We start from the raw sequence: 26,988 nt of genomic DNA, 5'->3' as shown, positions 1-26,988 counted from the left end.
GGGCAAAGCCGGGCTATACTGCTAGTAATTAATGTAATATTGTATATCTTAGAGAAGTGTTCATAAACTCCAAATAATAAGGATAAAACATTGCTTGTTTTCTTCTTATATATATATTTTTGTCCAATTAGGGTTTCGTCTTCAGGTTTTTTTTTGTCCTACACTGAAACCACCTGATCTGTTCAAGCAGCAGAGGTGCACTGACAATAAAGCAAATAGACTAACTACAGGGTGTCCACAAAGACTGGGTACGTGGAGTAAATATAATCATAACATAAACAATTAAATATAAGAAATAGTAATTTCTTAAAGTATGTCTTAATCCCCATGTGAGTACATGAAGTAAATAAAATCATAACATAACCAATTAAATATAAGAAATAATAATTTCTTAAAGTATGTGTTAATCCCCATGTACCCAGACTTTGTGGACACCCTGTACAATGGGCATGTTACTCAAACTCGAGTACATGTGTGCGGCTTTTTGATAGCGCTTCGCTGAAATTTTCTATAAATACCTTTCGAATGGTGTCGATTACGATTATATCAGAATTTAATGTAAAGAAAAAAAATATGTCAGCGTGCACCTATACATACCGACACACATCATATATATATATATCCACAAGAGGAAATTTGAAATTTTGAAAAAAATTATTTGATGTAAGTCAGTATGTAATATGTGGCAACCCTCAATTACATGTATATATATGTGTGTGTGTAAGTGTGTAAACTTACGAAACTAAGAGACGTCATGGGTAAATAGCTTCGTCCGAATTTTGGCGCATCTTTCATTAAATTATGAAAACTGTTCGGTTTTGCTTATAATGGTGACATAAGTTGTTCCTTAGGAAAATGTTATGTAACGTGTCAGGTGAATTATGTCAAAAGAAAGCAACGATGACGATCTTTGGAACTTTATACCGCTTCGTCGACGGAAAACGAAGTCGTTACATTCAAGCATTAACAATGAAACATATTCTTATTCTCAAAATAAAGAGAAAACTGCTAATTATTTAGGTCCGAAACTTGAAACATCCAGCTTTGGAATTAAAAAAGAAAAAGGTATTGTAAAAATTGAACCAGAAAGTTTTGTGGCCACGAAGAACGTGTCTTGCAAAGTATCTGGTAAACATCAGTTGTTTAACCCTAAACGCCTCTTTTTTTTGGATATCTACGAATATTGCTATGTGTATTTTTTTTTTTTTGTGTGATTTGCAAACATTTTGGGTGCTAGTGCGACACAAGGGTCCTGAAATGTTGACTTAACGGGTACTACTAAAGCAGCACGGTCCCGAACGCGCAGTCGCGCGTCCGCACTAGCTAGTCGTGAATGGTCGATCCTAACCCTAACCCTAAACACGTATTCATTTGCACACGCTTGTTAGGGTTAGAGATAGGGATATGGTTAGGGTTAGGATCGACCACTCACGACTAGCTAGCGCGGACGCGCGACTGCGCGTTCGGGACCGTGCTGCTTTAGTAGTACCGACTTAACGATACATGGGGCTCAAACTAAAAAAAAAAAAAAAAAAAAAAATTACGAAACGTATTTAGTTTATTGTTTTCTATCCTATATCAATAAAATGAACAAATATAGTAAATTTTGTAAAAAAACTAGATTAAAAACAATCAAGAATTCACAGAGGATATGGTCGGACCCCTTGTATTATTAAGTCAATAATTCGGGACCCTTGTATTCCCCTAGTACCTGATTTGGTTAATGTTTAACTCCCGGTCACCGAAACAACGACAAAAAAAAATGTAATAGGTGTAAAAGAATGTGTATCCCAAGCCCCAGGTACGCTGCCCTCATCCTAATCACCCGAAGGCCGGGCAGAACAGATCACCACAAGACAAAAAAACGCAATAGCAAGACTCGCGATACCATACTTGTGAGTGATCTTGAAAAGGAAGTCAGAGCTATCAAAAACATCAAAGCGGACCCTAAGGCCGTCTATAGATATGCGAAAGAATCTGCTTCAGTGTGTTACAAAATAGGACCGCTTCTAGATGAAAATGGCTCACCAACTGCGGACCCCAAGAGGATCAGTGAATTAGAAACCCTGTTGCAAAATGAGTTTTTAGCCACTCACCCATGCCTTTCTTTGCCTATGCAATAAAAGTTTGCTTTTAAGGAATTATTTTGTTGTGGAAAAGAACTGAATGAAATTCTCTATTGTAGATGTATTAATCTTTTTTTTTTTTCTTTTCTATTTTATAGATGATGAGTATGACTCTACCTTTGACGATTTCAAAGGATCAAGTAATTTTTCCACACTGGTTAAAAATTCCATCAACCTTAGTCAAACATTTAACAAAAGCAAAATTAAAAATGAAAAGAATTCAAAGTCTTTCAAGAAATCACCAAGTAAATTTAAATCTACATCTAAAGTTAGGAAGAAATTGTCTCGAGGATTGTCTTCACTGTCCCTGTCAACACAAGCAACATTATCAATTGAAAATAAAAAATGGATTATTACACCTCCTAAATCAAGTGGTTATAACACTTCCAAACAGATTACACCTACAAAACCTTTATTAAAATCTCCTTCGTGTAACTCTGTGACTAAAACTCTATCTTATTTTCACCGTGATAGCTTGTCACCTCATACAGTTCAGAAGCATCTTAACACTTCACCAAAGATATTGAATGCATTGAACAGTGAAAAAAATTTAACATGTCAAGTTGAAAAAAATACCGTTTGTTCTACTCAAGCAGTTGGCAGTGGCATTTCATTAGAAAATGTATCTAACTCATTAAAAAGGAAAGAGTTGAGAGAATCTAGCAAAAGACAGTTATTTTTGTCAGATGACTCTGATGATAATGGAAGCAATAAAAGTGTTTCAAAACTTTCCTCACCAGCCATTTCAGATATTGCAGAAACTCAAGACTTGTTTACACCAACAGAAGAAAAACTTTCAACGTTTGCATTTTCTGCACAATGTTCATCTGATACTGAATCATATGAAGATAGTGATTTTGTTTCCCCAATGTCAGTTCCTGACTCACCATATTCCACTACTTCTACTATAACTTTTGATATCCAGGCAGATAATTTCTATAACATTTCTTTATCTTCATCTCCTGTTAAAGATGTTAACACAAATCTTCCTTTTTCTGACTCTAGAGTGATATGTGAAACTCTGACAAAATCACAGAAAATAAATGAATTTTCTTCTTTAAAAGATGATGACAAAATATTCTCCCAGATTGTTACTGTCAATAATAAAACACCGCTAAAGAAAAAACCTTTGGTCTCTCAGAAGAGGGTAACATCTAAAAGTAAATTACAGAAAGCAAATTTCTGCTCACCAAGAAAACCTTGTTCAACTTCAAAGCAAACTAATTTGTATAAATTTATGAAAACTAGTCAGAATAATCAAACCTCCCTCTTATCTTTTTCCCAGTCTAATATTTCTTCTAAGGAAATTAGCAAATCTGTGTCAGTTCCATTTCAAACAACTTGTTCAGGAACAGTCAACAAGTCTTCAGTTAATGAATTTTTTCTGGTAACAGATGACACAACAGTAAAAAAATCCCCTTCTTGGTCTTCCTCAAAGGAAGAAGTATCAAAAACTGTTCTATCTCTTGACCAATTCAAGCAGTTATTTCACAAACCACCTGTAAAACAACAGGCTGTTACCATGGAAAGTTCAACCCCAACATCATCATCATTACCAACACTACCAGTCAGCAAAAACTATCAGGAGAGAAAATTTTATTTTAGTGGATGCCCATTCTACAAGAAAATACCAGGTTTTCCTTTTCATTTTCATATATATATTTTAAAATTTGGTTATCTTTTACTTGTTTCAGTCATTAGACTGTCACCATGCAAGGGCACCACCTTGAAGAATTTTTTTGTCGAATGAATTGACCCCAGTACTTTTTTTTTAAGCTTGGTACTTATTCTATTGTTCTCTTTTGCCAAACCATTAACTTGGTGTAAACACACCAACAGTGGTTGTCCTGATTGTCAAGCACTGGTAGGGCACAAATACAGACACACAGACATACATAATGGGCTTTCAGTTTCTGTCTACCAAATCCACATATAACGCTTTGGTCAGTCTGAGGCTGTAATAGAACATACTTGCCCAGGTGCCATGCAGTGGGACTGAATATAGAACTATGTAGTTGGGAAGTAAGCAGTTCTGGTTGATTTCTTTCTGCATCATCATCGTCTAATGTCCTCCTTCCATGCTAGCATGGGTTGGACAGTTTGACAGGAGCTGGCCAGGTAGAAGACTGTACCATACTTCTGTGTCTGTTTTGGCGTGGTTTTTTTTTTATGGCTGGATGCTGTTCCCAACACCAACCACCCTACAGGGTGGACTAAGTGCTTTTTATGCGGCACCAGTACAAGCAAGGTAAGTTTTGGCATGGATGCTTTTGCAAATGCCAACCGCTGCACATAAAATACACCATTTCGAGCGTGGCCGTTGCCAGTACTTACTGACTGGCCTTTGTGCCGGTGGCACGTAAAAACACCCACTACACCCTCTGAGTAGTTGGTGTTAGGAAGGGCATCCAGCTGTAGAAACTCTGCCAAATCAGATTGGAGCCTGGTGTAGCCATCTGGTTTCACCAGTTCTCAGTCAAATCGTCCAACCCATGCTAGCATGGAAAGCAGACGTTAAACGATGATGATGATGATTTACAGTGTGGACTGGATGCTTTTTAAGTGGCACCTGCACTGGCGGGGTCATCAAGTAACTTTGCAAAACAAGGAATTTTTTTAGAGGGGAGGGGGCATTGAAGGAGGTGATCTTGTGCCAGATGATGAAAGGTTAGAGTGTGACAGTGACAGAAACAGATGTCTTACTGTAGAGGAGGTACATAGTTACTCAGCCAGAGAGAGAGAGAGAGAGAGAGAGATCTTCTGTTTTTCAATTCAGTTGACTGTGCCTCCCCATTTCCTATAAACTAGCGTCCATATGCCAGTGTAACAAACCATTATTTTAATTATTTCAGGTACAAGCATCACTGTTGATGCCTTCAAGTATGGAGTCATTCAAGGGTGTTGTGCATATTTTCTCACACACTTTCATTATGATCACTACCAAGGCTTAACAAAGAATTTCTGTCAGCCGCTTTACTGTAGTGAAGTAAGAATCTCTTTTTTTTTTCCTCTAAATATTTCTCAACTAACAAGATAAATTCCTAGCCATTTGAGTCTATAATCATTGTTTAATTCCCAATTAGAGTTATTCTATTTTTTCTGTTTCTACAATTGGAGATGATACAAATATTGTAACTGTATTTCCTCCCATATTGTTGCTATTGTTGTTGCTGTTGTTTGACCTCATGTCATCTCTGATTTAGCAAAACTGTAATCAAAAATGTTTCAGCTATAATTCTTCTAATTTTTTTTCAGTTATAGTGTATCTAAGCATTTGAGCAAGACATTAAACTGCATCTGGTGGTGAGGCTCCAGTTTGAGAATATGGAGTTACCCCTTAGTCACTACTACTCCCATATCTGCTGTGGCCCAGGAGGGGGTGATACAGTCAAGGGCCCCAGTTATGGGTCACCTAGCAAAAGATGGTTCTACGGCTAAGGCATACAGAATTAGGTGAACTGACTCTTAGATATGTGTTTCACAGGCTCACTAGTGTATGGACATGCCCAGATGTCATGTAAATTGGTCCCTGTGCCTAAGGACTAAATAGCCCTGTACCTCAAAGATAAGCTTGGAAAAGGAGGAGACTAACAGAGTAAACTGTAAATAAACTTACAGAAGGCAGTGGAAGATGGCTGCTGTATTTTTCCTAAGAAAAATCCAGAATACTCAGACTTTCACATGGAAGTTCATGATCATGATGCTTGCAAAACATATATTGCACATGAGAGAGATAGAGAAGGGGTCGGGGAGTATTTAAGACTACATCATACAGGTGTTCTTTTTTAAGACAATATTGGTGTCAATTGCAGTTGTTTTTTTTTTCCATACTACAACCTTTTAAAATTTGAATATGGCTAATAGAGGCCCACTCAACCACCCAGTACTACTTTTGTGGACAGGCTGGGATCAGTGAGTCTCGGGTTGGGAACTGCTGATACAGAAGCTCCTTCACTGACTTGTTGACTACAGGTTCAGGAATGAACAACTGGTGTTTAACCATATTCTGTTGAAAAACAAAAGTTATGTTTTGATATTGGATGCAAGGTGGGTAAGTTTTTATATTTTGATCATATGTATACCCTAATGCATTATATTTCTGAACTTTTTTCTTGTAGTCTTCAGATGAAAATCACTATTCTTAAGTCAATTTTTCTCTTCTGTTTTAGGTTACTGCTAATTTAGTGAAGTTGAAGATTGGTGTATCTAATAAGTACATTCACCCACTACCTTTATATTGTCCAGTTATTGTAGAATCTGTTGAGGTCACTCTGATGGATGCCAATCAGTAAGTATTAAGAACACTGATTTTCTTACTTCTATTGTAGCAGTAAGCCAACCAAAGCTTTCTGTGTGGATTTGGAGATAGAAACTGAAAGAAAGTTCATATATGCTTGACCACTAAATCCACAAGTTTTTTTATTCTCTCTGTTTATTTTCTCTTATTCCTTTCTGTTGAAGAGTGTAGGCTCGAAATGTAAAAGACTTTTTCACTTCTCTGAGCGTCTAACTAATACACCTGCTTCTCCCACTTCTAACTAATACACCTGAATTCTCCCTATATGTATATATATATATATATATATATATATATATATATATATATATATATATATATATATAGGTAGATATTTTTTTTGTGTAACGTAATAGTTTAGAAAAAAAACCATTGGTTTCATATCTAGTGTAAACTAGACATCTTTTCAGTTTCTGTAAAGAATAAGCATTCTCTGCAAAGAATATTTTTTTTAATGTTTATATATATATATATATATAGACAGACAGATAGATACACACACACATACACACACATATATATATAGATACACACACTTTCTTTGTATCGTCTATCTGAATGTTTTGTTGTCCCTTTTTTGTATCACCTACTGTCTGGATACTTTGCGTTCTTGTCCCATTTTGTATTTTATATATATATATATATATATATATAGCGGCATACGTACACTTTGGTCTCTTATATGTAAGTATATATTTATCTAAATCTTGTATGACTATTCTTTCTTTCTATCAGCCCTTTCACACTTATTTGTTCATTCCACTCTTCGTTCTTTCGTTCCCTCTCTCTCACATTTCCCTACCTCCTCTTCTTGCTCTCTTTCCCTCCTCTTTTCAGTTCAGTGTGTCCCTGTCATTTTTTTCTTGCCCCCTCCTTAATTCTTCTGTCCCTCTGCCTCTACCTCTCTCCCTTCTCTCCCCACGTGACCGGTGTTCGGCCAAGCCTGATTGTTCTTTCTTGGTTTGGTCATCGTCCGTGCAACATCTATATTCATCCCTGTGCCTGTGAAATCTTGTATACCTGCCATAAGGCTTTATTTCCACACATGCCATCTTAATTTAATTCATCCTTAGTCAAAAGACACCTGTTGTTATGTCCTGTTATTTGTATTTGTGTAACATTCTCTGTTTTTTTCCATTCTTGTTTTCGTATACATTCGCTGATTTCTTCCAAGGAATCTAATGCGCTTAGCTTAGTTTTTCCTTGGGGCTGGCCAGATTGGACCAATCTCGAGTATAACCAGCCAGAATTGCAAAGATAGTCTGGAACTCGACTGAGGAAAGAAAACTTCGAATGACCCATCCTTGTTTTCTTTGTATCGTCTATCTGGATGTTTTGTTGTCCCTTTTTTGTATCACCTACTGTCTGGATGTTTTGTGTTCTTGTCCCATTTTATATATATATATATATATGTATATATTCTTCCTTATTTTTTCTACAACTACCATAATTAATTCTGTTTTTCTGAAATCAACTTTTATGCAATTGCGAAATATATCTATTTCAAGAAACACTTCAAATTTTGTCTGCTACTGATAAACTTCTGTACTTTTCCTATACCAGTAATGGTTAAATTTGTCTAATCATACGGTTGCATGTAGGTATTTGCTACTGATGATGATCAAAGAAACAGAAATTTGGATTTAGCATTTCCACTGCTGCTGCTAGATGCTTTTTGTCTGCTACAAATATAGCTCTGTTTTTTTAGCATTATATGTCAATATGAGATTTTTTCTTGAGATGAAGACTACATATTCCTGGCTTTCTGCAGTATATCCAGGTTAAATAAGATAAACAGAATATTTTTTTTTTTTAAATCTGTTTTCTCTTTTTAAAAATGTATTTTTCTTTTTATTTCAAGCTGTCCAGGTTCTGTTTTAATTCTTTTCAAATACTCAGACCAAAGTAAGCAGAAAGTTGTTTTGCATACAGGAGACTTCCGAGCTGATTCAATCATGGAAAAATACGATGCATTGCAGAATGTCAAAATCAATCAGTTATATTTGGATACAACGTAAGTTTGTGTTCTCTCTCTCTCTCTCTCTCTCTCACACACGCACACACAGGGTGAGAGTGCATGGCCTAGTGGTGAGAGTGTTGGACTCATGATTGCAAGATCGTGATTTCAATTCCTGGAGTGGGTTTATGTGTTGTATTCGTGAACAAAACACTTTGTCTCATGTTGTTCTACAACACATTGACACCTGACATGTGTGTGGTACATTGTGCATCTGTGTTGATTTGCTGGTGGGTTGGGGGATATGAGCTAATGTACAGCACAAACTTTTGATCACTATAAACAAATCATTTTGTGCATGTTGTTCAGCAAGAAATTGCAGAGCCATCTTTCTTGGACTATGAGAGACTACTATCATATATGTACACACACATTCATCAGTTCATAGAGCTCCTACATCCTGATACATCTAAGTGATCAGTAACTCCAAATATATAGACTGATAACTCATCTAACGAATGTCAGAATGAAAAGCTGCTGTATGCAGCAGAGGCTTCTCCTCCTCTCTTCCATCCTTCTTCTGATACTTACATACAAAATCCAAACAAAACACATACCTAATTATCTCAACATCATTTAACATTGATGTTCCATGCTGGCATTGGCTGGAAGCGATGGATCCAAGGACTGCATCATCCCTGTCTGTCTATTTTGGCATGGCTTCTACAGCTTGATATCCTTCCTAACACCACCCACTTTACAGCAATGTACTGGGTATTTTTTCTTGTCCCACCAGCACTAGTGAAGTTGACATGCAGATTGCAAAACTACAAACCCCAGAGAGATGTGGATTTGTGCTTGGATATGAATGGTTAAAGTATGTGAGAAGGAGCCAGATAAAGAGGCTGTGTGACTCCTCACCTTTTTGAAGAAATGGTGGGGATGATCAGAGTGGAGAAGGGAAGAAATAAAAACAGTGATGAGGTGTCTGGGTGGACCTTCAAGGTATGAAATGAGTAGAAATGAATAGGGGTAGAAGAACCAGGAGTATCGGTGGTTAGAAGCTGCAAGAGTGTGAGGAAGAGTGAGAGATGACAAATGGGTGAGGAGTTGGATATAATGAATGAAAAACATGTGTTGAATGGATGATAAGTAAGGATGGTAGGTAAGAGTAGGTGACAACTGCAGAGATGGAATAGGGTTGAGAGTGGGTTTAATGAATGGTGGATAAGGGGTGGGGGTGAAAAGTAGTTGAATGTAATACCCATACAATAAGCAGATAAGGCATGAGAAAGACGTAACTAGTGACTTTGGTAGGTTGTGAGAGTGGTAGGAGAGGCATAGTGTATGGGGAGAGTGTGAGACATGGTGGTGGGGAAGGTGAAATGATTTGGTGGCTCGGGCAGAGAGGGGGTAAATGTAAAATGTGAGTGGAGGACAGTATTAAGGGTGGGAATTGATATCAGATGAGATGATTTTGAGTAGTGAGAAAGGTTAGTGATATCATGGAAAAGCTACAGACAGAAAGATGAAGGGAAGTGGAAGTGTCTTGGAGAAAACTGGGCAAAGGGCCCAGATGTGCATTCACACAAACACAGTGCTTCTAGCTCTTAGTTTCATTGAGTTGCGTGGGTCTTCTCAGCATATTGCCAGTCATTCCAGTCTCTTGTCATCTCCTTTCAGAGGTTCAAAGTCCTGAGATCACCCTTCACCACTTCATCCCATATCTTCTTTGGTCTCCCTCTTCTGCAGGCTCAACCACATTAAGTAATCAATTTTTCTTTATGCAGCTGTCCTCATCCATATGCATCTCATGTCCATACCATTGCTGTCTTCTTTCTTGCACCATACATCTGATACCTCTTATGCCTAGTTTTTCTCTTACTGTATTTATACTGTCTTTCAGGCATACTTACATTAGACATCCAGTGGAGCACGCTCACTTCATTTTTTTCTAGTCTTCTCAAGTCCTGTGTTCAAGGCCCATGTCACAATCATGCAGTATTGCAGTTCTACCACAAGAGTCTTGCACTCTGCCTGTCATGCTGCAGGAAAAGATCTTTGTTGACAGCAATCGTAGAAGTTCCCTGAACTTTCTCCAACCTGTTCTTATCTGGCCACTATACTTTCAAAGTAACCATCTTCCATGCTAATTATCTCCTAGGTAACAAAAGATAGATGTTCTAGTGAGCCATCCAGGCATTTAAGAGAATCTTTTTTCTGCTGGGTCACTCTCCTTACTAAGCAGGCTTGGTATGGTTGTTGGTTTAGTTTCTGACAAAGCAGAGTGAGTTAGCCCAGAGTAAAAGACCAGCACACAAACCAAAATTAAGTTATAAGGGCTGTTTCAAGACCACTAGTAAAGCTCAAAACTCAGAATGTAAAGAGATGTAACTAAATTGGTGCAAGGCATTTTAAGACTAGCACTCTATTGATTCTACTGTCCACTACACTTCAGAGATTTTTAATAATGACATATTTTTTTAATTCAATATTTGCAGGTACTGTGATCCTGACTATATGTTTCCTGAACAGCAAGAAGTGTTGGATTTCTGTGTTTCTCTGGTGAAATCCTTTCTGAAAGAAAATCCCCAAACTTTGGTTGTTGTTGGGACTTACACAATTGGGAAGGAGAAAGTTTTCCTTGGTAATTTCATGCATATTATTTCATCATCATCGTTTAACGTCTGCTTTCCATGCTAGCATGGGTTGGACGATTTGACGGAGGACTGGTGAAACCGGATGGCAACACCAGGCTCCAATCTGATTTGGCAGAGTTTCTACAGCTGGATGCCCTTCCTAACGCCAACCACTCAGAGAGTGTAGTGGGTGCTTTTACGTGTCACCCGCATGAAGGCCAGTCAGGCAGTACTGGCAACGGCCACGCTCAAAATGGTGTATTTTATGTGCCACCCGCACAAGAGCCAGTCCAGGGGTACTGGCAACGATAAGTCAAAATGTTGAAGTGTATCAAGTGTTAAACATTCAATTTCTAGTTTGAGGTTTCCAACTTACTGCAGGTAATTTGTTGTGTTTCTAAATTGGTCACTTTTTAAGAATAGGTATTAGATCATTATTTAGCTGGGGAGTTGGGTGGCCAGATGTTAGGGGTGATGTGGTTGCAGAAATTGTCTGACAGCCATGACTGGGTTCTCCTGCTTGTGTGGCATGGTGCAGAGTCCTGTTGCCAGACATAGGGTCTTCCAGCAGCCACCCTCTTGACCCAGAGCAGCACTACCTCCTCAGGGCACTTGATGTAGGCCTCCATGTTGAGTGTGAGGCCATGTGGGAAGATGAATGGAGGCATAACATTGCCATCATTAGTGATCACTCCAAACACAATGATGTTGACTGGATGTTTGATTTTCATCACTTGGTACATGAAGCCCAAACACTGAAATGTTTGTATTGGAGCTTCCAGTGTGAATGCCAAGCAGTACAGCATGTTGTTTCCAAATTTCTGGCAGAGTGGATTGTGTCATGGTGCTATTTTTCTCACAGACAGTGTCCAACTGACCCTACTATACTGTGTAGTCAACAAAATAAAAAAAGAAAACAATGCGCCTGCGTGAAATTAAAAATATAAAATGGCAGCAATTTATCCACCGCACCCTATATATTTTTAACATATAGCAGAAGCAACAGAATGACTTAAGGCTGAGAGTATAAAGTTTGATAAATGCTAACACAAGAAACTCTTGGCCCTTGAGTCACTCTGTTACTTCTGCTATATATTAATAAAAATATATAAATACTCATGTTTTGAGTTCTGTTTTTCTGTTTGCATCACCAAACCTATGTATATGTGTATATAAATTATCTATTATTGCTATTTTTCTATATGTTATCATCATCATATGTCCTCCTTCCAAGCTAGTATGGGTTGGATGGTTTGACAGGAACTGACCGAACAGGAGCCTGCACCAGATTTCTGTGTCTGTTTTGGCATGGTTTTTTGCAGCTGGATGCTTTTCCTAGCACCAGCCATCCAGCAGAATTATCTGAATATTATTACCTCAGTATTACTTTGCTGCTCTTAGAAATACTCCATGAAGGTTGATGTTCTTTAAGAAACTAGAACTAGCAGATTAGCTTGCAGTAATAACTATATGTACCACAGAACTAACCTATCTAACTTCTGTGTCTCAGGGTAATGTTCCCATTTTAGGCTTGATTATCTTTTCAGCTGTGATCAACATATGTTTGGTTAGTTGTCTTAGGTGTTTATCCCTTAAGCATTTGATCCAGTCCAATCTCACACCTGCCATAAATGGTAATTCTAAAAATATACAAACAGATCATTGAAATCTTGAAGCTACAAAATAATGCGTGATTAATTCAAAACAATATGAATAAATAAGCTATACATTTGACAAACAAATCTGAATGTTAGAGGGTTAAGAGTTATTGGCAGAAAGGTTGAGTAATTGATTATTCAGAAATCATTAATTAATATGCAATATTAATTGATATAACTTGCTGAAAGAAGAGTAGATTAAATGGTAGTGTAGAAGTGTCATATTTCAAGATCAAATGTAAATTCTATATTCTGTATAAGGAATGTATTGTTAAGTAGATTAATGTCATGGAACACTGTTACTGTATTTTATGTATATTCCCATATTCAGCTTTAGCTGAGGCTATTGGAAGCAAAATTGGTGTGACACAAGAAAAAAAGAAATTATTGGACTGTCTTCAGAGTCTTATCATGGATAAGTTACTGACATTAGATTTAAAAAGCTGCAGCATCCATGTTGTGAAAATGGGAAACTTGAACTACAAGGTAAATACATTTTATTCATCTTGACATTTTTTGTATCTTCCACCATTGTAAATAACAGAAGGTACAAGGAATTACATTATATTGCAAACCCAATCAACTATGTTAGCTTGTTGAAGTATGGATTATTTGAATAATAATAAAAATAATAATAATAATGATGATGGTGATAGATTGTTTTGATTTTTAATCTATTACTGATTCGCCATTACTTGTCTAACTGCAGTTTTCTGCTGCTGTAATTAAATGAGGGCAGAACAACATGTTTTATCATCTTTTCTGTAATTATCTTTCCTCTACCAGGAACCACTTCATTTGACACCCATGTTATTCTTAACATTATCCCACCTCGCTCATATTTTACAATGATCATCCACCCTTCTGTGCTACCAAATTATCTCTCCTCCTTTTCCTCTGAACCAGTTCCTGTTGCCTTGCCTATATCACCATACATCTCTCACTCTCCCCATGCACTATGTCTTCCTCTTTTCTCACACTCCTATAACTTACCTCCCTACATGTCATATCTCTTTCATCCTTCTATCTACTGTTTTATTATTCTGCTGCTCTTCATCCTTCTGTACTACCAGTCAGCACCTGCTCTCCCCAAACTTCCCTCCAACACATAATCATCATTGATCACCTCTCCATCATTCATGCATTCACCCCTCTAGCCTACTCAATGTTTAGTCATCATCAACATTTCATCCAGCTAGTATTTGTCATTGCTTCTCCCCATCCAGCCCTTGTTCATCAATCAGTATATTTACACCTCTATCCATCTCCGTTTGCAATTTCTGCCTGCTCACTCTTCCTGTTCTTCCTCCAGGACCCCCCCAAGTGCTTTGTCACCACCTTATTTATCTATCTTCCCAGTTCCATACCCATTACTCCCACCTCTTGTAATAATGTGAGCAGCCATGTATCTCCTCTACAGCAAGAAACCTGTTTTTGTCCCTTCTTCCATACTCTAACTTTGATCATCTAGCATAGAGCTGCCTTTCTCTCTACTGTAGCCCATTCAGTCAGAGATCTTAGTCTTGAAAGCTACATGGTAACTTCATAAGTGCTGATACTATGAAAAAAGCACCTGTAATCTCTATAAAATAGTGTTAGGAAGAGCATCTAGTCATAGAAATCATGCCAAATCTGACATTGGAGCCCAGCACAGTTCTCTGACTCATTGGGTCCCTGATGATGACAGTGAAAATGTCATAATTTTTATGTTAATATTGGTCCAATGAGCATATAGATGATAATGATGTATCATCACCTTCATCACCATCCAGTGTGGGAAATAATTTTTTTAAAGTAATTTAGTTAGAGGAGGAAGGGCAGCACCCACGACCATCTTCAGAATCTTCTTGATTGGTGGGCAGAAGGAAGAAACTTATTCACATACCAGCGATTTGATTTGAATGCTTGTAACAAGGCAGACTTTGTTAAAGGTACCCAAAGATGATGAATTATGTCTTTACTACCTGAAAATATTTGTAAAGCCTATTCAAGTACAATATTTTAAATGCAGCTTTAAAAAACAACCCCCTCCCCCCCAAAAAGCAACTAAGGAAATGATAAAAAAGGTAAAGATTAAATAAATGACTGAGGATTTTTTTTTACCAGGAATTATTAGTTTGTGCTTGTTCAGAGAGAAATGGAAAAATGCAGAAAGCAAGGCACTTGACTGTTCACTTCAGTTTTTTTGACTTGTGAAAAACATTCATATATTACTATTAAGTGGTAGCTGTATAAACAAATGCTCAACAAAATTTATTTATACATGCATGCATGCATGTATAACAGCAAAAATGCACCCCTTTGACAGCATCAGTTTTCGTCTGTGATTACATCTTTTGCCAATATACTTTGATAAAGAGATATACATATTTAGTGGGCTTCTATACAGTTTCCATTTACCAAATTTCACTCTGAGGCAATAACAAGAAACACATGGTGCTGTAGAAGCATCTGTTTGCAAAGAAACCCCTTAACTACACAACTATACTGTTTGAAGAATTCAAGTACTTTTACACTCAGTCAATTATCCACAACTGAAGCATTCGAAGAAATTAACATATTTTTTGCAAGAAATGTGGCATATTTGTAGACAGGTTTTGTAATATGACAATGCTATATAAAAATATCAATACTAACATATTCATTTATTGTCAACTTTTTCTCTGTTTATTTTCTTCAAGAATCTTAATGAACATTTAAAGAGATATGAAAATTTTAACCAAATTCTAGCATTGAAACCTACTGGTTGGACTCATAACAAAAACAGAACTTCCCTCTTTGATATCAAGCCCTCTCTGAAAACAGATACGATTACCATATATGGTAAGTTCTTTGTTTTTAACAAAATATATCACATATTACCACAGGCTATGTAGTTAGAAGATTAGTTTGTGACCATCTATCTGCTTCTGGTTTTGTTCTTGCACTGAGCTTTAGGCAGACATCTTCTAGTATAGTCTTGGGTCAGTCCAAGCCTTCTTATGAATGAAACTGGGTAAACAGAAATTATTCAGAAGTGAAGTTGATGGATTGTACTTGTTCTTTAGTTGCCCAGTTTAACACTGTCACTAAGCCTTTGAACTAAGTCTCCAATTTCTTCCTTGTCTTCCATCAGTTTAGGTAGTCCTATGTAAAAGTTATCAGTGCTACCTTTCCTTCTTGGACTAAAATATTTATGAAAATAAAATTTCCATTACAATTGTCTTAATTAACATTGTAAGTTATATTTTTGTAAAAATAGTTAAAAGAAATAATGCTGATGTGTTGTGAGAAAGGAAATTCTAACATTGAGGGCAGAATCTTTTAATTTTGTTAAAGTAAATATGATTTAGTTTAATCATATTTAATTTAGTTTTTTAAATAAGGTTTTAATTAAATAATTGAATAATTTTTAAAAATTTCTGTTTGATTTAATTTTAGGTATACCATACAGTGAGCATAGTAGTTTTTTGGAATTAAAAAAATTTGTACAGTTTATTCGACCTGATAACATCGTACCAACTGTAAATAATGGCAAAGCTGCATCCCGGCAATTTATGCAAGATACTTTTAATTCTTGGCTTTCAGAATAATTGTGTGCACTGTGATTGGAATCAGTCTGTGGAATTGTTATCACTTTGATTTATAAAGTTAGAAACATTTTATATATTACATTAATATATTTTTTAGGAGGTCCCATGAAATACAAAAACAGTTTTTTAAAGAATTATTTATATTTCATTACTTTATTTATTTTTTTTTTTAAGAAATCGGTATACTATGGATGGTGCATTACCAGAAGTGCAAGAACCATAGTTTATGAAAGATTGTATTTTGTCATATATCATAACATTCTGGGTTCAAATCTCACTCGTGTTAACTATGCATTTCATCTCTCCAGAATCAGTGAAACAATTGATTCAGTTGACTATATTCATCGCCAACAAGTTTTACACATATGAAATCAAGTTTACCCGAAATTTTATTTCTGCAAGAAACTTTGTTATTTTAGTTGTTTTGTTTTTAAACTAATTATTGATTGTACACGTTTTATGTATACAGCATATACACAGTCATGTGATTGTATAACACAAACTTGCAGACACTGAAAGGCTAAAATATTCACTTGAAATCTCCCTATAATTGAATAATTAGATACACACTCATCTGTAAAAGCTATCTATAGCTAAATTGAAAGGGAGTTGGTCAAACAACTGAAGGATTGATGGTTTGCTTCACATTGTACAGTGTCTACAACCAAGATAGGCGGTTTCTACTATTTGTTTTAAACTCACTGTAAATAGGTTGTTGTCCCATTTAAAAAACTGAGTGGCTGTGTGGTAAGTAGCTTGCTTATGAACCACATGGTTCTGAGTTCAGTCCCACTGCGTGGCACCTTGGGCAAGTGTCTTCTACTATAGCCTCAGGCCAACCAAAGCCTTGTGAGTGGATTTGGTAGACAGAAACTGAAAGAAGCCCATCGTATATATATATATATATATATATATATATATATATATATATATATGTGTGTGTGTGTGTGTGTGTATATTTGTGTCTATGTTTGTCCCCCCAACATCGCTTGACAACCAATGCTGGTGTATTTACGTCCCCGTAACTTAGCGGTTTGGCAAAAGATACCGATAGAATAAATACTAGGTTTCCAAAGAATAAGTCCTGGGGTCGATTTGCTCGACTAAAGGCGGTACTCCAGTATGGCCACAGTCAAATGACTGAAACAAGTAAAAGAGTAAAAAAAGAGTACTTATTGAGTTACTTAGAGGTGCCATCCACATGAAAAGCAGTAGTTAAATTAGTGTTTATTTAATGGAGACCACTAAAATGCTACGTAGCAATAATTATGTAGCTCAATGACTAATATTATTTAGTAATTTTGGTAAGTATGGGAGATAATTGCAGATATGTTTTGGTTTTATATATCCTCAGTATAGTTAGCATGTTCACATGGTGGTGTGATTAAATTTTCAATTGTGTATCATTAAGTCAATATGGCTGTGAAGGAAGGCAGAAATTTTATGTAAACCAGACATGAAAATAGGGGTTCAATGTCTAGTGTATTTAGTGTAGAGTATAGACCAGTGGTCTCAGTCAGGGTCTATATGAACCTTCGGGGTCCATGTCAGATTTTATTGTTAAAATTGATGTGCATTAAATTGGTTATTCTTCTACAGTACACAAGATATTTTAGCAATTTTTTAAATACAATTTCTAATAATATTTAATTCTAAAAATATAATAGGATTTTTTAAAGCATCAAATGGCTATGAGGGTCCAGTAAAGTAAGAGAGGAATCAAAGAGGTCCACAAGCAAAAAAGGTTGAGAAATGCTGATGTAGACAGTTAAGATGCAGTATTACAGATTTCCCCAACCATATCAGGGAATCCAGATAAATGAGATGATGAATTGAATAGGTTGTTGCACATAAACTATCACCCGTAGCTCATAATCAGAACCTGTTTCCAGCTTCAATATCCCAGCAAGCTGAAGTGGCTAGTGGACACTGATCTGAGTTAAAGCATTGATCTCATGCCTATTTTTAGCAGTTATGTGAACTGAAGCAATGCAGGATAATGTATTTTGAAATAAAGAATATAATGGCCATTCATCTATTTCTTTCTTATATAATTTCTTGTGGGTTCCATGTTGTGGGAATGGAGAATGTTGAAATAAAAGAAATCAATGTAAGTTGTAATTTAATCTGGCAAAATCAAGATATGATAAATCAATTTTTTTTTTTTGAAACTGAACATGTGTAGAATAGACAATGACTGATTCTGCTGGTTGATATTATGAAAATTGCTACCAAAAAAAAAAAAGTGTTTTCTACTATAGAATGGAGCTAACCAAAGTCTTGTGAATAGATTTGGTAAACAAGCTGAAAGAAGGCAATTATGTATAATATATGTGTGTATGTGTATTGTTTCCTTGTCTTGACAGCATGTGAGAGTTGTAAAGAGTGTCACCATCATAGTGTGGTTCATTTCCAATCTATGAAAACACATCTGGCCATAGGGGAAAGCACGTTAGGGTTTCAAGCATGGAAAGTGGACATTAAAATAATGATGATATATCATCATCATCGTTATGATCGTTTAATGTCCGCTTTCCATGCTAGCATGGGTTGTGGATCTATGAAAAAGTTATTTTGTTTAACTCTATTTTACCTGATTATTTTATTTATAAATTATAACTGGAAATAAAATTTATATGATTTTTTTTAAGTATTTGTTTTCTGTTGATTTTGTAACTCCACATGCTTCTTCATCTTTGTTTTAGGTTTATGAGAAAAATATACTGTATGTAATTGAAATTCTTGTTTTATACTTTAGTATTAACTGCAAATAGGTAAGTTGTTAAGGAGCATGTTTCAATCATGAGATCCTGGGTTTGATTCCATTGTCCAACATCTTAAGCAAGTTTCTTCTACCATAGCCTTGGGTCAGCTGAAACCTTATGTGTTGAATTGGGTTGCTGTTCATCCTTACATCAGTGCTAAATGAACAGACCTATGATCAGTTGAAATCATCTCATCTTTTCCTTATGTGCAGGAAACTCAGGATCACATTCTCCAATGAGTTCTTTTTTAAAACAGCAAGGCAGCCAAATCCCCGTAATCACACCCTAGTAATAGAAATTCTCTTAGAAAGCATGTCAAATGTATTGTACTGGTAACTCAGAAAGCCACTCTTGTCCTTATCAGATACGGCCTTGCTACTTGCTTGAGGAATACATTTAAGCTACAGGTGTCTGTTGGATACTCAGCCTCCTAAACTGTAATATAATCCTATTGATCAAACAACCGTATTCTCATTCATTGAAAACAACACTCATTAATTGCCAACATTAATTAAACAATTGACTTGACCTCATATAGTTAAAGAACACAGGCAACATCTCTTCATCTTTGAGAACACAAACTAGGAAGTAAATGCAAAAATAATTTATTGTTAGAATGAATCCTTGCAAGTGGGAAGAGACTAGTTTGTTTTTTTTCTTTATTTCAAAATGGACCCCTTCCTTATGCCTCTGAAGAATCAGTCATATTTTGGTGACATGTCAGCCAATACCCAATGACTAAAGTCATGCAAAGTTTTCTCAGGAAATATTCATATACATCAACAAATTTTATTTTCTATGACTTTTGTATCCGTTATCCATACAAAAAGTAGCATAGGTAAAATGTGTATTCACTTTTAGAATTTTAGTAATGCTAATGAACATGAGATAAGTATTTTCTGATCATAGTTTCTAAACCCTTTCATTACCATATTTTTTTTTGAGATGCTCTGTATTTCTTTCAATTGATTTTTTAAATATATATTGGCGTTAGGAAGGGCATCCAGCTGTAGAAACTCTGCCAAATTAGATTGGAGCCTGGTGTAGCCATCCAGTTGCACCAGTCCTCAGTCAAATCGTCCAACCCATGCTAGCATGGAAAGCGGACGTTAAACGATGATGATAACAAAGAATTTAGTTAAATAACTTAGTTATCATTAAGCTAGTGTTAAGAAAATAAATTGTGACTAAGGTTTGGTGGAAGATTTTAATTCAAAACTTATGAAAACAAGACATTTGTACTACGGAGCCAGAACCGATTTCAACTGGGTTGGTAACGAAAGGGTTAAAATTGGTAATGCATATCTTTACATCACACACACGTGTGTGTGTGTGCTCATTGCATCTGGTCAGGCATTGAATCTAATGATGGCCGCCTTCTTCATTTGCGGATCTTTTGATGATTACATCCCAATCTGTTATGTACAACTTCAGTCGCAGGTGTGCCATGAAGAAATTTTGGGGGAGAGATCAGGAGCAACTTGGCATACATGCATGCAATATGTGGTAACTGGTAGTCTTCTACTCTGGAAGGGTGGAAATTACCCCTCTTCAAAGTGATCTTCAGTTGGTCTTTGAACTGTTACTTTGATCCTTCTTTTAATAGTTTACCATGTTGTAGCTGGATGTAGAGAATCCTACAAAGATAGTTATAAGCCAGGAATATGCACTATATGTCAGCTATCTCAGTTAATGCCTGTACAGTATGGATTCATTGTAGATATCTTTATAGATAGCCCTATTTCAACATTTGACCAAAGGATCTGAAAGTCAAGGCCCAGCTCTGGTTTTAATATGTTAGCTGTATGGAGTCAATATTGCGCACCAACACAGGGGAGTGGAAACCCTAGTGACTTCTATGCTGGTGGATAGCTGAGGTGAGTGCAGCAGAAGAGCAAGAACAGTGGAATTATCAGTGAGTTAGGAAGCGGTGGACATTCTTTGTAAGACTGAAGACAAGGATTTCTATACAGTATTTGATAGCATGTGACAGGCAATCAAATGGTTCTGGAAGCGTGAACCTTCATAAAAATTTTTTTTTAAATGCTGAAGAATCAAATAAGTTGCTACAAGGTCTCTAGGAGTGTGGGTGAGAGATAAGTATAAAAGGGAAGTGGAGAGATGTGTTGAGGAAGGTATTTTAATGTCTTTGGGGGGAAAAATGGAAGTTTGGTGCTGCCACTAATGATGGTTGTTCAAACCAAAAAAGAATGAAGTTCAGCTACAGTTGAATTTTTGCGACTGAACTCTGTGTCAAAGATCATGCTAACAGTCCTCAAGATGATACTGAGGAAGGTAGTCAGAGCGAAAGGATCCACTGAATCCTACATAGATGACATGATGATGGAATAGACTGTGGTGAGGGCAGCAGAGGTTGTGGGTCATCCAAAGAGATCTGGGTTGGCTGTGAAACAACCAGAATCTATAGTGGGAGGTGTGTTGGGATTGGAGCTGAGGAAAAGCACGTCAGGTGAGCTGGTGCTTTGGAGAGGAAATGAGACCCCAGACTTGAGGGATGATCTCATTTGTTGTGCACTGTTTTTGATCTGTGGGCGATTGGTTGGCCTCCTACTGAATTGTTAGATGGCTCCAAATTGCAAGTAGCAACTTGAACAGGAGACAGAACGTTAGAGAGCAGACAGCTGGAATAACGATGGGTATCTTGGAGAGAGTGAGAAAATAGGATCAGGAGAGAGGAAAATCGTATGTTCCTACATCAAAGAAGAATGTTGGTTGGTGTTGTGCTTGTAGCTGTTCTGGAAATAGGAGAAGTTGAGGCAGAGGATGCAGCCTGCCTTTGAAAGACAACTGCAACTATATTAATGTAGCTGAACTGGAACAGCCTTTCTGAAAGAGTTCATAATATAAAATATATAAATAGATGCATATTTGTCTGACTTCCCTAACTTATAATAATCAACAGATGGTCTCTATGTAGTCACTTGATCTGCTAGAAATAGCAGCCAAAACTCCCTCAGATAACATCGTACATTCTTAAATAAGAAAGGGACACATTGGATAATGTAGCCCTATATATCCCTAAAAATATAGGATGGTCATAACTTGAGCGTTTTTGATCGTAGGGCTAATCTGTATCTAAGCAATTTCAACTAGCAGTGGTGTTGTTTTTCTTTCCCTTGTGCACAGAAATAAAATAAAAGTATGAAACTATCTTATATTTTCGAGTTAAAAACCTTGTCAAAATAACATTAAAACAGCTTTTCCTTTGACGTGCTAAAAATTAAATTATTTGAAGGGAGTTAATTCTGTAATTAGTTCCCTTTAAGCTAATTAAGGGTTTATAACTCTACACCAATACAATGTTAAGGGTATATAACTTTTACCATCATTAACGGAGATTGTTTTGGTGACATTCGTTTTGTTATTGTTTTCCTTTCTTCTACTTGGAATTGTTCTGTCGATAGGTTTTATTGACAGAATAGAAAATCAAGCCTGCGATATATTTGTTTTTATTGTTTAACTCCACAGCACTCCTGATCGAGCGAATTTATGATCAAAGACATTTCGTTCGTGATTGTCCTGTCTTATTTTTTTAAAATCAAATTCTATCTAATGGGTTCTTCTTTTCTTTAAAACAGATTAAGGTGCAATGCGAGGGAAATTTGGCTAATATTTCTCCGATTTAGTGGCCACGGAGAGGCATTCTCTTTGGCTCGGATGTGAGACAGTATTGTTAGTCGGCGGAGATAAAAATGCGGTTGCGTTATATTTTATGTTTTATCTGGCCTCATGTCTTTGGAACATACTTTGTTAGAATCGATTCACGGAATTCCAGTGGACCTTTGAAACATTTCTGGCGAAGTACGGGCTTCTGGTAAGCTATTGTGTTCATCTCTTGTTCTTATCAATGATTGTTTTGTTGTTGTTCTGCGATCAAAGGCATTCCAGATGTGATTACTCCGTCTTTTTCCTCCAACATAACCAGAAGTACATTATCCATTATGTCCTTTCATTTTTCTGAAACGATAGGATATAATTTGAAGGAGATTTACTTGCTGTTTCTAGCATATCAAGTACCCACGTAGAGAATCATTGTAATTCCTTTCAGCTGGGTTGGTGACCTGACACAGTGTCTGATTTGGTACCGCTCTTCATTCCTTAGCTGAAATATTTATTGCTGGTCATAGGGATACTTGGTGTTGACTATTTACAATTAATAACATTAATAATTATTGACAAGGAGAGAGACAATTGCTCTGAAATTACAGAAAGATATCTGTGTGACAGCATGCAGTCAGCCCAAAATATATGTCAACTGCGCTAATACCTGTGGTGACAGTGGTCCTTGGTTGTCTGCCTTAGGCTGTCTGTGTAAATGTCTGGAACCATCTAATATGTTTCCTTACTTAGTTGCTTCATCTGAGCTATATTTCTGCTCTTCACGGTGCTGGCTTTCCCTAAGTTTTTATTATACCAGTAGCTTATTCAGCTTGATGGGAGCTTGTGTTTATCTCCCTCTTTTGAAGAATATCCCATTCCCCATTTTGTTTCTGTTCCAAATTTTTATAATAAAATGTTAAACCTAGTGAGATAGAAATGAACTTTTTAGTTTATTTGAAGCATTTTTAAATGAATATAAAAAGTCCCCAAACTACCATAATGCTGAATAAAGATAAGAATAAATTTATTCAGAATTGTGGCCCCAACTGTAAGATATTTCAATGATTAGTATTATATTTAATGAAGCAGTATCAAACAGGATAAGAAAATTATGTTTTTTTTTTTTTATATATAACAGCCCTTCGGAACCACATGCAAAAGCTTATAAATATGACACTGGGCCTGACATGAATCAGAATTTGGCCTACATTGGTGCATTACCATTCACTGGCATTCAACAAGTGCGTATACACTGGTTGTTAGATCTTGTGCAAGTTAAAAAGTGAGTTGAATTTTCATTATTGTCTTACATATATTTTTAATTAGTTTGCATCTATTTACCTATTTTTTTTATTTAGAATTGTTTATATCAGAAGAGGAAAGGCTCATGCCCCTTTTCAGGGCCTCCATCACTGGTGAAAGGAAAGTATTCTCAATCTGGAGATTGAGATGTTTTCAGTAGAATAGGCTCTGTTAAAGTTACTTAAGGTATTTTGTAACCAGGCTATGGATTAAGTCCACCACCCAAGAACCATCCACAAGCAAGGAAATCCCTTAAAAGCCTTCTACTTGGTTTCTATCTTCCAAATTTTTCATTCAAGGCTTTGGTAGACCTGAGGCTGTGGAGAAGACTCTTGCTCAAGATGTTGCACTGTTGGATTCAGCCTGAAACTACCAAGTTGTAAAGTGAACCTTTTAATCATGTAGATCAATATGCAACCAAATTTAACAGGGTTTTTATAAGTTTTCTTTAAATATTACCCATAACTATCTAGCTTCCAAATAGAATTCATTCCCCTTTCACAGTTGACTGGTTAACAGTAAGAACAGAAAATGTCAGATTTTCAAAACCTTTTCTATCCACCTATTGTAGGAATCAGTATATATTTACTGAAGACAATATGTATTGGAAAATACTATTTTTCATTATTTGGCTTATATGCAAAATTCTTTTTCAGACAACATCCGCTACAGTATGATTTCCGTTGGCTTGATCAGCTCATTGATAAGCTATATAAAAATGGATTAAAACCTGGGTTTGAGCTAATGGGTAGTTTGTCAAATTTTTTTACTGATTTTGAAAATAAAACTCAAGTGGTTTTCTGGCGAGATCTTGTGAAAGCTACAGCCGAAAGATACATAAGTAAGTACTATTTATGTTTTTTACACAAATTTAAGACAATAAATTCATTAGGAAAAGAAATGAGATTGGAAAGAGAAGTCATGCTTTCTTCAAAGCCATTGGTTACTTAAGTGAAGTGAATTGATTTCAACAAGGAATTGGGAGCTTGATTACAGTCTCAGCTCACCTACGATGATTGTTAGTCAAAAATCACCTAAGGATACATAACTTCAGAGTTAATTTGGAAGAATTCGTGATGGGACAGAAACCATGGAACTAAAACCAAACAATAACACTGAAGAACTTTTCATAATCTCTTATGACTAAAACAAGGGAGTTTATCCATAATCATCATCACCATTTTATGCTGGCATGGGTTAGACGGTTTGACAGGAGCTGGCAAGCGGGAGAGCTGCCCAGGCTCCAGTTGTTTGTTTTGACATGGTTTCTACAGCTTGATGCACTTACAGAGTGCACTTACAGAGTGTAAAAAATAAATAAATAAATGCACCTTTTTAAAGCCTAGCCAGGCTCACGGGCCTGGTTTCGATGGGGTATGCGTTCCCCAGCTGGACGAGACGCCAGTCCATCGCACCGTTACTCATTTTTGCCAGCTGAGTGGACTGGAGCAACGTGAAATGAAGTGTTTTGCTCAAGAACACAACATGTCGCCCGGTCCAGGAATCGAAACCACAATCTTACGATCATGATGCTGACACCCTAACCACTAAGCCATGCGCCTCCACTTTACAGAGTGTACTGGGTGCTTTTTATGTGGCACTGGTCCAGGTGCTTGTAGTGTAGATTCTATATATACATGTATTTGAATGTAGCAGGGACCAACTGACCTTTGGCCGCTGTTTGGATCCCATTGTGTCCACTGCTCTGGTTGGTTGGTGTTAGCGCAGTTTGTCTCTTACTCTGTCGTGCCAACTGATCATGGATAGCCAGTCAGCGATGGGATCACACGAACAACCTTTTTCACACCCTTTTTGAACTGACTGCTCCTTATAAAAACTCAGCTTTTTCCTCATTATATGTCTTTGTTTTCTGACCTTTTAAGGTCAAGCCACTGGTTATGTAGACACAGCCAGTTCCAGTGCCGCCGCCACACAACACACACACACATCCATGCCTGTACACACATACACATTCTTCTCACGACAGCCTGTCTATTATTCTGTATACATGACGCACACAGACACACGTTATTATATCAATAAATCTCTTAATCATTCCATGCAATTATGTCTCCATATTCTCTCTGGCACTTATATGTACTATTCAATTTATATTTATTGTATTGACCGTGTGATGTACTAAAGAGCTATTCTCGTCCCCATGCATACACGGTCCTTACATGCTTTTCATGTGGCACTGGCATGGGTGGTTCTTATGTGGCATAGATACTTTTTTATGTAGCACTAGCACTAACAAATTTATTAACACAAAGGTTGTTTTCTACATTAAAAATTGTTTTCTGAGTGTGAGGTTATTTCTTCGTCTTGTTTCGTAGAAACAACACTTTTACTTTTTACAGTATTTTCATTTTTTTCTTTTCTTTTAATAAGAATTATTATATGATTTTTGTATAGGTCAGTGGTTTCAAACTATTTACTATCACAACCCATTGTGGTAAATCAGCAATCCTCCATAGTGGATTTTAATATTTACATATAAATTTTTTAAATTTTTTTATAAAAAACAGCTTTCAAAAACGTTTATGAATTTGTTAAAATAAGAACAATAATAATTAGTGGAGAACGAATATATAGTGCATGTGTTTATTTTGCAAGAAAGAAAAAAAAGTGACCATCATGAAATATAACAACAACTTTCCCAAAATCTGTTAAAGATTAACATGTAATACTTTTCTTGGGGAAATATTTCTGAGCTTTTGTTTGCAGTTAAAATTGTGTTGTAGACCTTGTATAACAAAGACATTTTACACTTTATCAAATATTTCAAAAGTAAATGGTTTTATTTTTGCAACTGTTATACTGCACTCCAATTTGGGCTGCAACCCATAAACGGAGAACTACTGTAGTAAACTCTGAGAAAATCAACTCTGCAGTTTAGATTTGATTGTTGGTCATTTCTGTTTCCCTCACTCTTCTAATTAATGCCATTAAGAAAATATGAACATCACAACTTCCATTGTAGCTTCTTCTGAAATCACATGGTATCTGTGATGACAGAACGCTAAACAGCTGACTTTATTTATCTTACTA

General features: G+C 36.3%; 2 protein-coding genes across 6 annotated transcripts in view; both read left to right on the top strand.

Annotated features, from left to right (window-relative positions):
- Positions 1-737: 737 nt before the first annotated feature.
- Positions 738-22,750, top strand: LOC106881526 (uncharacterized). 5 transcript variants are annotated; one of them, XM_089348054.1, is made up of 9 exons: positions 738-1,065; positions 2,225-3,760; positions 4,979-5,112; positions 6,296-6,414; positions 8,285-8,437; positions 10,882-11,027; positions 13,009-13,163; positions 15,359-15,500; positions 22,614-22,750. In XM_089348054.1, the coding sequence occupies exons 1-9, from the start codon at positions 882-884 to the stop codon at positions 22,616-22,618; spliced, it is 2,574 nt and encodes an 857-aa protein (XP_089204180.1). In that variant the 5' UTR covers positions 738-881; the 3' UTR covers positions 22,619-22,750. The 5 variants fall into 5 exon arrangements, with proteins under 5 accessions (XP_089204180.1, XP_014787432.1, XP_014787431.1 ...); XM_014931946.3 differs by having other exon boundaries at positions 738-1,128; XM_014931945.3 differs by lacking the exon at positions 22,614-22,750 and adding an exon at positions 16,098-17,104.
- The window catches only part of LOC106881522 (alpha-L-iduronidase), a 23,668-nt gene continuing 19,394 nt past the window's right edge, over positions 22,715-26,988 (top strand). The window contains exons 1-3 of the mRNA XM_089348055.1: positions 22,715-22,849; positions 23,774-23,917; positions 24,594-24,778. Coding sequence (XP_089204181.1) covers positions 22,728-22,849; positions 23,774-23,917; positions 24,594-24,778 — 451 coding nt within the window. The 5' untranslated portion in view covers positions 22,715-22,727. The remainder of the gene's footprint in view (positions 22,850-23,773; positions 23,918-24,593; positions 24,779-26,988) is intronic.

Source organism: Octopus bimaculoides, chromosome 2, assembly GCF_046866305.1.
Source record: "Octopus bimaculoides isolate indiv1 chromosome 2, ASM4686630v1, whole genome shotgun sequence".
Classification (NCBI taxonomy): Eukaryota; Metazoa; Mollusca; class Cephalopoda; order Octopoda; family Octopodidae; genus Octopus; species Octopus bimaculoides.
The sequence above is the reverse complement of the archived record's forward strand: the minus strand, read 5'-3'. Positions and strand labels throughout refer to the sequence as shown.